The following is a 13473-nucleotide window of genomic DNA, read 5'->3' as shown; positions in this document are numbered from 1 at the left end:
ATAAAGACTGAATTTTTAGAGAACAAGCAGAGATTTCAACGAAACTTGACCATGCATTTGTTTGTTTTTCGCTACTCGCTATCTATCACAGGATAGATAGTGAGTACGTTAGCCAATCAGATGGCAGGATTCGTGATTTCAAAAATGAACTCGAAAATTAAGGTTTCCTTGCCTTACTTATCGTCCCTTAAAACAGCCCAAGATGCAACGCATTCTGCAAGTCGGAAAGGGTAATAAAGAGAAAATGGCAATAGAACATGCAAAATTTTTTGAAATTTTATTTCGGTGATTGTGATTATATTCTGTACACCCAATCTTGATCTTTTAATTATCTAATTCAGACTACCAAGGCCGTAACATGAAAATATGATTCACGTAACTAAAAATACAATTATATTAAATGACTGGATTTTTGTTTCCCAAATTATCCACCAGAATAAGCCTTTTCATAGTTTAAGAATCGATTCCACTGCGCATGCGATTTTATCCCGAATTTCTCACCTTCCTTTGTCTAAATCTTCTTTTGTTCTTAATTAAACAAAAGAAGGTGAGAAATTCGGGATAAAATCGCATGCGCAGTGGAATCGATTCTTAAACTATGAAAAGGCTTATAAAGATCACATTGGAATTAGGTTGACTTGAGAATTTAATCAAGATTGGACAAATTCCAACAATAAAATTGCGATATCAAAAAAGATATATGATGTGTTTGGACACTAGATATTTCTATGCAATTATGCAGTGTTTTTATGCTCATAATATTGTTAGCATATGAAAAATGTCCTGAAACTTAGTCAATAAGTTTGTTTGAAGCTGGTCTTTCATCTGATTGGGTTATAATTTTCTACAATACTCTAACTATTTGATATTTAAACTAGAAGCAGTCCCTTGCTTGTTTTTTTTTTTTTTTTTTCACTAGCTAATATACAATGTAGGTGTAGGCCAGCTATAGCTAAGCGCCTTTATGCGATAGTTCTTTTGTGCGTACGATAAAAACATGTATAACATGTTAATTATAATCGTAAATAAAATTGATAAATATATTTAGAGAGGGTTACATTATAACCTCGTTCCCCTCTGTCTAGTTTAACGTCTGGATATCAGACGGGAGTGCTATACATTGTCATACAAGTCAAGGCGAAGAAGTGAATATTTAACAATGGCCTATGAGTCTTTAGCACATAGGATATTGAACATAGTCAATAGGCTATTGACTCGTAGACCATGAGGGCAATAGGTCTACTCGTTAGTTAGGTTTTAGTCTAAACCTACTGAGCGGTGAAATAAATGGATTAAAAAAAAGCCGGTTAAAAAGGCGAATTAGACTCCAAAGTTCTTGTTTTGAAACCAGCTCTTTTCGTTACTAGCGGTCTATCACCAATAAACAAGCTCAGCCAATCAGAGCGCAGGATTTTTGATAGCTCATAGTAGTATTTTTAAACTAATTGCAGATAGTTTTAGGTCAACCTTATAGAGATTGATAATTTTACGTGATTTAATTCGAAAATAAAAACTTCGTTGTGGTGCGAAAGAATATCTTTCCAAAAATAGCTTTGTAAGGTAAAAAATTATCTTCACTATCTCCACTAGTGTCCTTTTCCGAGACAGCCATGCCGTAAAAAAGATTGTCTTCCACTAGCTTTTTTGAGACTGAAATCATGTCCCCGTCCTCCAGACGCCTTGCTTGCATAGGTACCATGGTTTTGTCCTGTGGTAAGCAAAATCCTTGGACCACCCTGTTCTTGGCCCTCGGAGCTTGTTCTATAAGATATATGGAAAAGGTGACGTTATAGTTCTATTATATCAACAAGAACTGAATGAAAACGAATAGAAAAAAAAAAAAAAAAAAAAAAAAAAAAAAAAAAAAAAAAAAAAAAAAGAAGATCAAAACGGGACCAAGAGTTTTGCGTGGACGTTTCACTCCAGAAACAAATGAATTTACAGATCAGTTTTGAGATATTTTGTTTCCCGCAGGTACCCAGAGAATATCCGCCAGGTCCGCTCTAGCTAGCTAGAACTGTAAAACTGCTTGCGCGTCGATGCATGCACTGAATAAATCTTTCGTTCTGGCTCATGATCAGATGCACGATTGCCGATTGACCAGACTAGATAAAATGAACATTTAATATATATAGTTGTATAATACTATCGAGCTCGACAAATACAGCCTGATCTCAAACCGAATGAACGAAAAATCACTGGGAAATGAAGATATTTATGGCATCTTTTTCAGGGTCCGGTTTCGACCCAGTCCTCCTAAGATACAAAACTCGGAAATAGCAACGACTAACCACATTTCTACCTGTTTCCTGTTTTCAATACACCTTTTGCTGTTCATTAACCGAAAATGTACATTCATTTGTGCCAATAGTTGTATCAATAACGCGTAATGTACTTTCATCAACACCACAAGTAACATCATAAACATCATTTCTGATTTCTGATACTGATTTTGCTCTCAGCCTCGGCCTCGGATTGTTAAATGTTGCCAACCATAAATCTATTGGACAATCCAACAAAGCAAAGTGGCAAAACTGACCATTGTTATGATGGTTGGCACATTTAAAACATTTTATAACAATGTTTATAAACATTAATACGTCAACCTATAAAAACCTGCATATGATGTTTTACTTTGGGTTTCAAGAAATGCTTACCCTTGCGTTAGCTTTTGGCTTGTTTTTTCCCATATATCTTGGAGTTGGTCTACTGCCTCGACCATTTCTGGTCCTAACTTCTCCCTTTTTTTCAATTCGTTTTTCGCAGCATCTATGACCTCTTTTGTCAAAGGTGGATGAGCAGTTTCGTTCCCACTTGTTTTGACCGGTTTTAGCTGTTTTATCAAAAATTCGTTCCAGTGAACCTCTTTTTTTAACTCTTCCCATCTTGACCTTGCTCTTTTTTGTTCGCGTTTGTCTTTAATTTGCGTTGAAATGTATCCTTCCATATACCCAGTCCTTTTGTTCTGAATTTCGTTGAAATTTTCTTGCAGCACAATCCTCAAGAGATTTTCCTGAACGCTTGAACAGAGTTGCCTAATAACCAACACATCTTTAGGAAGGTCAAACTTCTTGATTTTTTCATTTAAGTTTCCTAGCTCTGTCTTCAACTCTCCGATTTCCACCTTGGCTTCATTGGCTTCCTTTTCAAGGAATGTGTTGCTCTCTTCTAAGTCTCCCATTTTTATCTTCATCTCTTTTATTTCTCCTTCAAGTCTTGTTATTTCTTCTTTATGTCTTTGTATTTCTTCTTCTAGATCATGGATTTTCGTTTGGCAATTTTCGTCATGGTGTTTCAGTTTCTCTTCTAATTTTCTCACCTTTTCTTCCAATTCAATTTTTATTCTTTCCTTTCTCTTGATATCGTCTTTCAGTCTTCCTACGTAACTAGTCTTACCTTTCTCGTCCATGACTGAAGCTGCCCTAAACATAGATGTACGTAAGCAATAATGGTGTTAGAATGAAAAAAAGCATTCATCGTGGCGTTGTAATAATTGATACATATTCGTTTGTCTGAAGCGAGGGTCACTTGTAGAAGTGGATCGCGTTCCTTCTATGAATGACGTTCAATCGTGAGACCAACGGATAAGTATCATTTATTAATAAAGTGGTGTTAGATGGAATAAATGAGGTGAAAGTTTTCATTAAATGCGTCGCAAGTCGTATTCAGTATTATATAAGTGGTATACTAGTTTTACCATATGTCCCTTCGAGTAGTTTTATAAATTGGTGTTTTTGGGCTTTATATGTTTATATCTATATTAATATTATTGATTATAGTTATTTTTTATTGAGCATAGTTTATGGTTTTTATAATTGTTAGTTTTATAATTTTATTGCTAGTCGTTTCTAATAGAAAGTGAAATGCTGCGAGTAGTAATCATTAGTATCAACCCTAGAAATAGATATTACCATAATATAGCGTTCATTTAATCATATCGTTATTGTTAAAGTTAACCGCATGCTACTAGGGCCTAAGGACTCGCTAGGGCAGCTGACTGGCTCAAGTAAAGTTAGACCAGTTGACATACGTTTGTACTAGTCTACGTTGGAACGGTAGCTTAATACCTTATTTTTGTAAGTTCATTCGTAGTCATGTTTAGCTATAATTCATGTATGCTTGTTGTTACATATTATTGCTGTAAAAGCCGTAATTTTATTGCAGTTTTCCTATTTGTTGTCCCGTAGGAGTCTTTCATCGTTGTGAATTAAAAACTATTCAACTTCGAGAACCAAAGTTCAAAAACTCATTAATAATTCATGAAGGAAACACAATAGAAATCATGTCCATGAAGGTGATTTTATATCTGATATAGATTCGCCTTCATTTGCATAAACTTTAACTTGGATTTTCTCTATCAAACTTGGTTCATTTCGTAAAGAATTCAGTACAATATGAGAACATACATCATCAGTTTTTTTAAGCCGTTCAATAAACTCGCAGATCGTGTTTTAGCAGGTCTAAAAACACTCGACAGATCGTGTTTTATCAGGTCTAAAAACACTCGGCTGCGCCTCGTGTCCTTAAATCCTGATAAAACACTCCTGCGAGTTTATTAAACAGTACATATATCTGTCTGTATATATAAATTATTGTACATGTTAATGTATAACACAGCAATACGCCATGAATACAGCAATTTGTTTTGAGTGGAATTGTAGTTTATGACTGACATATTTCTAAACAGAATCTATGATATTTAGCTTGTGATCGTGTTAGCCAAACGTACACTATCAGGCAGATAATTAAGGGACAGCGTTTCTTCGTCTGGAATAAGACTGCTTAATAAGAACGTTCAAGTAAAACAAGTCTTCTTGCATTAGGATTTCGTCGATTGTTTCGGTCTGCCGTTGCAGAACTGGTAGCGACTGGGCACTTAAAACAGCGCTGAAAAGCTCATAAAAGAACATTGTCTTCCCTTTGAAAGGCCCGGGGGCGAGTGGGTTCTCCCCTATATTTGCTATACGGGTATGTGCCGCCCTATAGGGTATGGTTTTTCGGCTTTTGGGTCTGGGGGTAGGGTATCATTTTTTGACATTTTGTCTGGGATAGGGTATCATTTTAGTCTGGGATAGGGTCAACGATTTGGTCGTTTTTGTCTGGCGAATAGGCTACGCTTTCTGCCGACATAAAAACGATAAAAATGTTGATTGCAATCGATTGTAAAAGCGTATTTTCCGTCTTTTGGTCTGGGATAGGGTGTACAATTCTTAGTTTTAGTCTGGCGTAGGGTATGTAAAATCAAAACTTTAGGTCTGAGATAGGGTCAGGGTTTTGAGGTCCTGGCGGCACACCCCTACCCAAGTTGGGGTGGTAGTACCCCCCCCCCCCCCCCCGGGTTGAAAGGTCACCTTGATGAATACTTTCAGCAATAAATATATTGAAGTATGACATAATTTAAAAACAAAATACTTTACCTAGATGAGTGAACAACGAAATTAGAATTAAACTTGACAAGCCACAGCACCAACACGAAATTTCTCGAATCGAGATTTTAGCTAGCATCTGTAACACAGGAAGACCACAAGTGCAAGATTAGTGTTGCTGCTCGCAGCAATTAATTTATTCAGTCTTAGTATTTTTCAAACCAGCACGTTTTGCAGCGCAGTATTTCTAATAAAGGCCGTAGATAGTATTCACATGACGTCATCAGAAAGCTAAAATCAAAAGTATTATTCATTACACAAAACCGTTTGTTGGATATTTTGGTATTTCAAAATATTGGGTCGATTAAAGTTCGCTGTTAGACTACAGTAAGAGTTTTAGCTTACATCTCATACTGTTAATTTGGGCAACAATTTGTCCCACAACAGCAGGGTATGGACCAAAATCCTGAGTCGTATCAAGCTCCTCGTGTGACTAGCATTTTCCATGATTCTGCCAAGAGAACCCATGAAATATGAATTCTTCAATCTTTAAATCGATTGTAAATGCTAGTCGAATTCATCAGGCAAAATTCCAAAATCTACATTGTACTCAAATAGTTGACCCATAATTCCTTTCAGGGAAACGCAGTCAACTCAGCTGAAACTGTCCATTTATTTATTTATTTTATCTATCTAGCTTTGCCTCGAGTTCAAAATACACAACAAAAAGACGTAGTAGTAGTTTTGAATTTAGGAGCATGTTAGTTATCATAACGAAATAGTTTAAAACGGCTCACAGCAAACTTTAACCAACCCAATATTTAACAATTATTCGCCGAAGGCGAAGTGAATATCAGGGAATATTTACCGAGACGCTGTTATTTATCTCTGCAAGCGGCAAAACTCGACAAACGAACGAGCGCGTGCGCGCTATATTGGCCTGTAGGTGAATAAAGCAGCATAAGACGTAAATTGTGACCAATGAGCGCGCCCAATTTATTATATTCACTTGTGTAAAAATACTAATTTGGAATATCAATTGGTACGAATCTTTTCAAATTCCATTATTCGAAAGCGAGTTTTCAACAGCGTCGTCACAGACGCCATTAAAAATTCGCAAAAATATAACACGTTCCACCGATACATAGGTCAAAAACTTTAACTATAGAGATTATTAGATCCTTAATTAAGGGGTATTCCAGTAAAGATTTAGCTGAATTAAAGTTCGGACGATTGTCGTAATATTTCCCCTTTATTGTTTGCTTCTTCGTATTTGAAATTGAAAGGTAGCATTCCGAGAAAACTCCATTGAGCCACATTAAAGCAGTAATGAAAAAGTTTATTGATTTAATTAAGAACGTTCATGGGCAAAAGTTCCTATCGTCAGATTTTTAAAAAATTTTGCACGATGGAAGAACATCATAATAGAAGTAAAATAAGCAAATACAAACTAATGGGGGTCCCAGACTTCGTTTAGCCGTCAGAATACGTGGAAGTTCACCCTTTTTATGGTAAAAACACGCGAACAAGTTAAACATGAAAGGCTGTCAAAAATAAGTCAAAATAAGATTTCACAGAAGACTAAAAAAAGTCAAATAACTAGTTAGCATTTGAAATTTGTGTTAAAAATTAGAAATATGAAATGTTATTGTGCTATAAGTGCGGTAGACTTGAAGCCTTCGCGTTAGGTGAAATTATATTTCAATTATACACAAAATATGTAATTTCGATTTTGAACCCATTTTGTCAGATTTGTAATTTTCTCTCTCTCTAAAGTTAAGTATACCAAGTACTTTTGAAAAAATGAAATAAAAAATGGGTGTGATTTACTTTGTTTTAGAGCTATAATCGGATTAAAGACGTTATTATAATATTTTGGAACCAAGTAAATAGCGACTTTAAGCTTTTCAAAATCTACGACGGCGACTTCAACCGGAAGTGTAAATGACTTCACTTCGCCCCCTCAAAGTCAAAAAAAGAAAAAATTCTGTAAGAGGGAATTCGTAAAAATCAATAAAATTTGTTTGGAATAGCTCCCGAATACAGATTTTTTTTTTGTCAAAAAGAAGATTACGATACAAAGTTTAAATATTCCGGTTTTAAAAAATTTCACCATTTGGTTCCTGAGTTATGATTTTTTAAATGAACATTTTTGATGGCATAACAAGGGTTCTGATGTTGTCATAGCAACGTCTAACGTCATTTTTTCATGTTCATTGTGATCTTTGGTTTATGGTCTTTTGCTTTCCGGGTTTACTTGCTGTCATATTATAGCCATAATATATTTTTTAGTTCATAATGTGAAGGCACAAAACACTTTCCAGCCCAAACTGATTCACAGCGAATTTTGGACAATTTAATTTTCGCTCGCTTCGCAAAACAAATGCGTCAATTTAACTGGATTTTTTATATAATGTGCTTGGATTATCCTAGATTCTAGCAGTGTATTTTATTTTAAGATTTTTTAGCTCGTGAAGAGCTATTGGAGTGGCTAGATTTCGCATTTTTCGGATAACGCTTCTCAGCCAATCGTTTTGGGTAATTCCCGTAACCATGGAATCCATTGTATTCGCCAAGTGAAGTCACTGGAAGACTCTAAGCACGTTGTTTGCAGAGGAAGCCATTTTGGATTTTCGATCACTTCATAATCAGCAGCATATTTTGAGTATTCTTAGTTTACTTTATTCTCTTTTTATTGGACCTTGAGATATGAGATTGTCGTATTTATCATTAAGTTGGAAGAAGAATCCGAAAACAGCCTGGTTTGTCATGTATTGGATTGATTAGACTCGGTCCACATCTCAATCGTAACCAGAAATCGGAAAAGAAAGGATTGTAGCCAATCAGAACAAGCCAATAATTTAATTGATAAAGACAACAGTTTGTTTGCACAAAACATAACTCCTACTATCGCCTTACTCGGGTCACAATAGCCTCAATGAAATGAGTCACCAAGTGTCATTTGTTATCATCTTAGTTCATTGGTACTCAAAAAGCTTCACGAGCTTACCATGGGTTACCTTTGATCAAGAGTTTATCCTATTACGGCGGAAAATCAAACAATGCTATTTTCAGTTTTTGGCTTTTTTTCTCCTTATCCTCAAGTACGATTTTTCTGAAATTTTCAGAATCTCATCATCTAGTACTAATGCAGCCTGTGTATAAATTTGAAAAAAAGTTATGACGCCGCTTGAAAATTCGATTCAAATTGTGAAGCATATAATAATAATAATGATAATAATAACTTTATTAGTGTCTCTAATCTTCTAGCCGAGCACAAGTGCCCTACTAATTGGGGAGACAAAAAGCATATAAAACATCCCGCTGTAGAAACATTACCATTGAATGGATTGCCTTGAAGATTGATCACATATCTATTTCCAAGTATTGCGGATGAGCTTTATGAAAAATCAGCATCAAATCTTAAAACCCCTTTATATATATTTTTTACTAGTTGTCGTTGTAAACGCCTCGAATATGAGAGTTTTGCTAAATCACATTTTCGCCGTTTTCTTCAAAACGGCTCTAAGCTTTATCTTCAAACTTCCTACATCAATAGACCAGAACTTTATCTAGATGGTAGTGAAACTTCGACAGAAGTTTTCGCTGTCAGAGAAAAAAACATCACTTCCTTATGAATACGTCATGTGCTGTTACGCCACAAAATGTAATAACTCGCACAAAATGTAATAACAACGCAAAATGTAATAACTTTTGACGCAAAATGTAATAACAACGCAAAATGTAATAACTGCTCTAACGCAAAATGTAATAACTGCGCTAACGCAAAATGTAATAACTGCTCTAACGCAAAATGTAATAACTTCAATAACGCATTTTAAAATCAATGTTTACTGAATGGACGGAAACGACAAAGTAAAACCGAAAAGAACAGAATAGAGAATCGTCTGGGGGAAAAAACTGGTTAGACTACATTCAAATTACGAGATATTTAACAAATGTCCGCGCCTTTTTGCTAAGATTAAATGCTAATTTTATGTATTTTTTGATTGCTAATTGATGAACATTCTGACTAATTAATTTACGTTATTTTGGTACGTTTTTTACCATAATGTGGTAAATTATTTAAAGTGTTATTTACTCAATAAAATGATTAACAAGTTGACAATATTGCATAATAAACTAGCCCTTCTTAGCGGTTCTCTCCTATTGTCAAACAAATTGATCTTGCCTTGAAAAGCGCCAAGCTAACATGTACAAATTCAGCCATCATTGTTACCATCATCTCCAATCGTGCTTTGACTCTGTGCTAGACCTGGGTAATATCCAGCACTTGCTCCCAAAAATCCAAAAGGCGCAGACGGCAACTGGCTTGGATAGCGATCTTTTATGACCAAACGATCAACATTAAAGAAGGCAATTTTTCCTTCATTTCGAGCTTTTCGTAGTTCTTCTTGCTGTTCACTCCTCCTTTGAAGTACACGTGCCGAGAAATCTTCGTTTATGAAGATTCCTGTACCTTTCAGCCTCTTGCTACACTTTAGGATCTGTTCTTTATCTTTGTAGTTGAGAAACTTTGGGACAATCTGTTTAGGTTTTCCACTTCTCGGTTTCCCAGTACGGTGAGCTCTTTCGATTACAATATTGTCAGCATCCAAACCCAACTTTGAATCAAGCAGGTCTTTGACTTTCTTTTCGGTTGTTTCCCAATTTTCAATTCGATCCTCCTGAATACCTGAAATTCTTACATTATTTCGCCTACTCTGATTCTCGAGATAATCCACTTTATCTTCCAGCTCTTCAAATTGTTTCTTCAAGGTATTTAGATTGGTGTTCAAATCATCAACGGTTTTACCTTTGTCCTTGAGATCATCGATGTCACTCAAGACTGCTTTTGATTTCTTGAATATCACGAGTTATTATATCTAAACGACTGTTGAAATCATTCATTAACAATTTTAGAAAGCTGTTGTAACAGTTTTCCTGAACTTTAAGAAGTCCCTTAACTACTTCTAAGGTAACTGGTGCATAGCTTTTCCTAACGTCCGCCATCTTCCCCGGTATTGTTCTCTATTTATGAAGAGTTGCTGATTTTCCCCTCAAAAATACTACTGTTGGAGTGAGTGGACTTGCTTTGTAAATCCACACATTGAAATCGCGTATTCAACAGGAATATTTATCTTAACGGTTCATGCGAAATTCAAGTTAAAGTCATCTGGTATGGTTCGTATACCGAGCTAATATTGATTTTCTGGATATTTAAAATGCGTTATTGAAGTTATTACATTTTGCGTCAAAAGTTATTACATTTTGCGTTGTTATTACATTTTGTGCGAGTTATTACATTTTGTGGCGTAACATGTGCTTCTTCATCTCGTATCAAAACACCTTTGGTGATTTCTTCCCTAGCGTGCTTTTAGTTTAATTTAATTAAATTAATTTAATTTACAGCTTTTATGACGCATTTCGCTACGCCTCAATGCGTTTACAATGTGTATCACAAATAAACTATAATTAAGACGTAATAATTATAATATATATATATTTTTACCACAATTGTAAATTTTCTCGCGCGCTGATTGGTTAAAAAACGTCGTAAATAAGAGGCCATACCAACAAATGGCGTCATGCAAGATTTTGTGCAGTCTATTTCCTAGAGTTTTGTGAGTTTTGTAGTAAAAATCAAGTTTACGATGGTTTAGCGTGGTATGTCCTCTTATTTACCACGATATAACGCCAAACGTTGGTCAAAATTAGTTATGGACCCACTCGGCTTACGCCTCGCGAGTCCATAACATTTTGACCAACGTTTGGCGTCATATCGTGGTAAATAAGAGGACATACCACGCTAAACCATCGTAAATTTGTTAAATATATATATAGAGAGAACTAGACTAAAATGTTATAATAATGATAATCTAAAACAAATTAATTAATATATAGCTAATATAAAAGTATGGTTAAAACAATATAGGGTTAAAATTAATATAGCATAATAAGATAGCATAATCTGTATTTCGTAAGGACGCAATAGATCAGTCAAAAGCTTCTTTGAAAAGATATGTTTTAACTAAAGATTTAAACTGTTTAACAGTCTCAGCATTTTTTATTATTTCTGGTAGGTTATTCCAGAGCTTAGGCGCAGCGATAGAGAATGCTCTATCGCCATAAGTAGATGTAAATGATTTAGGAACTATCAATAGCTTCTTAGAAGCAGAGCGTAAAGCACGCTTAGGTGTATAAGACTCTAATAAACTGTTTAAATATGTTGGTGCATAACCGTTGATAATCTTAAAAGTAATTAATAAGACCTTAAAAGTTATTCTTTGCTTAATAGGCAGCCAATGCAATTGGCGTAAAACAGGAGTTATATTTTCTCTGCGCTTAGTTTTAGTTATTAGTCTGGCAGCTGAATTTTGCAAGCGCTGCAACTTATTTAATTGCTTTGTAGGTAAACCTAGGTAGTTCGACCCCGTTGAGCTGCGCTACTGCTGTGCTTGCGGTGGTGAAAAGCGATGACAAGTTTATCAGACTATATCAAATTATTTGAATGTCCGTACGAAAAGAGATTACAAGAACGGTTACAGTACGAATAGCCACTTCGTTCTCGGCATAATAAGAATATTAATAAAGTTTGTGTAGTATTTAAAAAAAAACTTACCAGACTTGGAGCTAAGATCACACGGTAAGGTCTCAGGTGGTTTGTCGATAATGTTGATACGACACTAAGAAAAACGTTGCGCATGCATACATTTCTGTACGTTTTCTAAGAATAGTCCATGTAGTATTAGGAGAGTTCTAGCGCATTTTGCCGAGCTCAATCACGTGATCAGCTCGTGACCAAATTCTGAGAAATCGAGAACAGAATAATTTACCAGAAATCACGTGATCAGATGAAATCCAAGATGGCGGACCAAATTCTGAGAAATTACGTAATCAGATCGTGACACAAATTCTAAGAAATGCTACGTGTGTAAATTCTGAGAAAACAGTCAAGGTAAAAAGTTTTTTGTACTTTTGACATTTAACTTAATTTAGTGTCCACCGAGGGTCCATATCAACCTCAGGTTGCCGATATGTATAGGAAATACCACTTTTAAAGAAGAGTTCATGAGAAATACCATAGTTATGGAAATACCACTTGCATTAATATTTGATGAAAGTGGATTGTCGACCCGAAAATGTTCTAAGTTTGAGGCTCAAAATTGTTTTAATGAAACTTTGACAGTACGTGGCCTATATAGTGCAGCAAATGTAGAAAAACTATTAAAAAAATAGATAAATAGAAAATTCATCAAACTTTAGTTTGTGTTGTGTTAATACTGATAGAAATTGAATGCGTTCGGTGTTTTGTAACTGTAAAGCGATGTGCTCTTTAAGCTTAAGCATCCTTGTATGTGTCACGTGATCATACTGACCAATCAGATTGTAGCATTTACATAAAGGCATGGAGTAGTCCTAAATGTCTAGTGTTCTCACTGTCATGTTGATATTTACTTTTAGGGTTACCCCAGACATTACAGTATATTGCTGAGTATTATAAGTTATAATAGCTTTTTTCATGTTCTCTCGTAGGCTATGGATGCTGAATTGTATGATGCTTTGGTTTCCGCTGGAGTAAAGCATGAGACTGGCAACTCACCAAGTTTGTTGACGATGAGGTAAATTCAAAACGAAACTGTCTTCCAAGATTTATTTGTATTCCTTCAAGAAATACTGATATATACGTTAGAAAAATATATACCATGTTTCCACACAATGGAATATCCCTCTTGTCAATTATTGTACAAACCGACTCGCCTGAAAACTTGTGTGTACACATAGATAATACAAGTTAAACAAAAATGAATGAATGAATGAATGAATGAATGAATATAAATAAATATAAATAAATATATAAATAAATATATAAATAAATATATAAATAAATATATAAATAAATATATAAATAAATATATAAATAAATATATAAATAAATATATAAATAAATATATAAATAAATATATAAAGAAAGAAAGAAAGAATAAAATAAAATAAAATAAAATAAAATAAAATAAAATAAAATAAAATAAAATAAAATAACATCTACATATCATCGAGCTACTTGATTGGCTAATAGAGAACAATGTAGAAAGGAATGTTGTTT

At 34.6% G+C, this 13473-nt stretch overlaps 2 protein-coding genes across 2 annotated transcripts; both read right to left on the bottom strand.

Moving 5' to 3' along the window:
- Positions 1–905: 905 nt before the first annotated feature.
- On the bottom strand, positions 906–12079 carry LOC148906563 (uncharacterized). The gene is made up of 3 exons (XM_089037397.1): positions 11989–12079; positions 2658–3422; positions 906–1761 (listed from the first exon to the last, which is right to left on the bottom strand). Exons 2-3 carry the CDS (start codon positions 3407–3409, stop codon positions 1587–1589), a joined length of 927 nt encoding a protein of 308 aa, XP_088893523.1. The 5' UTR covers positions 3410–3422; positions 11989–12079; the 3' UTR covers positions 906–1586.
- On the bottom strand, positions 9466–10379 carry LOC148906564 (protein unc-13 homolog C-like). Its single transcript, XM_089038072.1, has 2 exons — positions 10338–10379; positions 9466–10228 (listed from the first exon to the last, which is right to left on the bottom strand). The coding sequence occupies exons 1-2, from the start codon at positions 10377–10379 to the stop codon at positions 9590–9592; spliced, it is 681 nt and encodes a 226-aa protein (XP_088894198.1). The 3' UTR covers positions 9466–9589.
- Positions 12080–13473: the final 1394 nt, after the last annotated feature.

The sequence above is a fragment of the Actinia tenebrosa genome, unplaced genomic scaffold (assembly GCF_029948245.1).
Source record: "Actinia tenebrosa isolate PJP-AT-01 unplaced genomic scaffold, QUT_ActTen_1.0 PGA_scaffold5__44_contigs__length_20552954, whole genome shotgun sequence".
Lineage (NCBI taxonomy): Eukaryota > Metazoa > Cnidaria > Anthozoa > Actiniaria > Actiniidae > Actinia > Actinia tenebrosa.
Note: the sequence above shows the minus strand (reverse complement) of the source record. Positions and strands in the feature narration are given on the sequence as shown.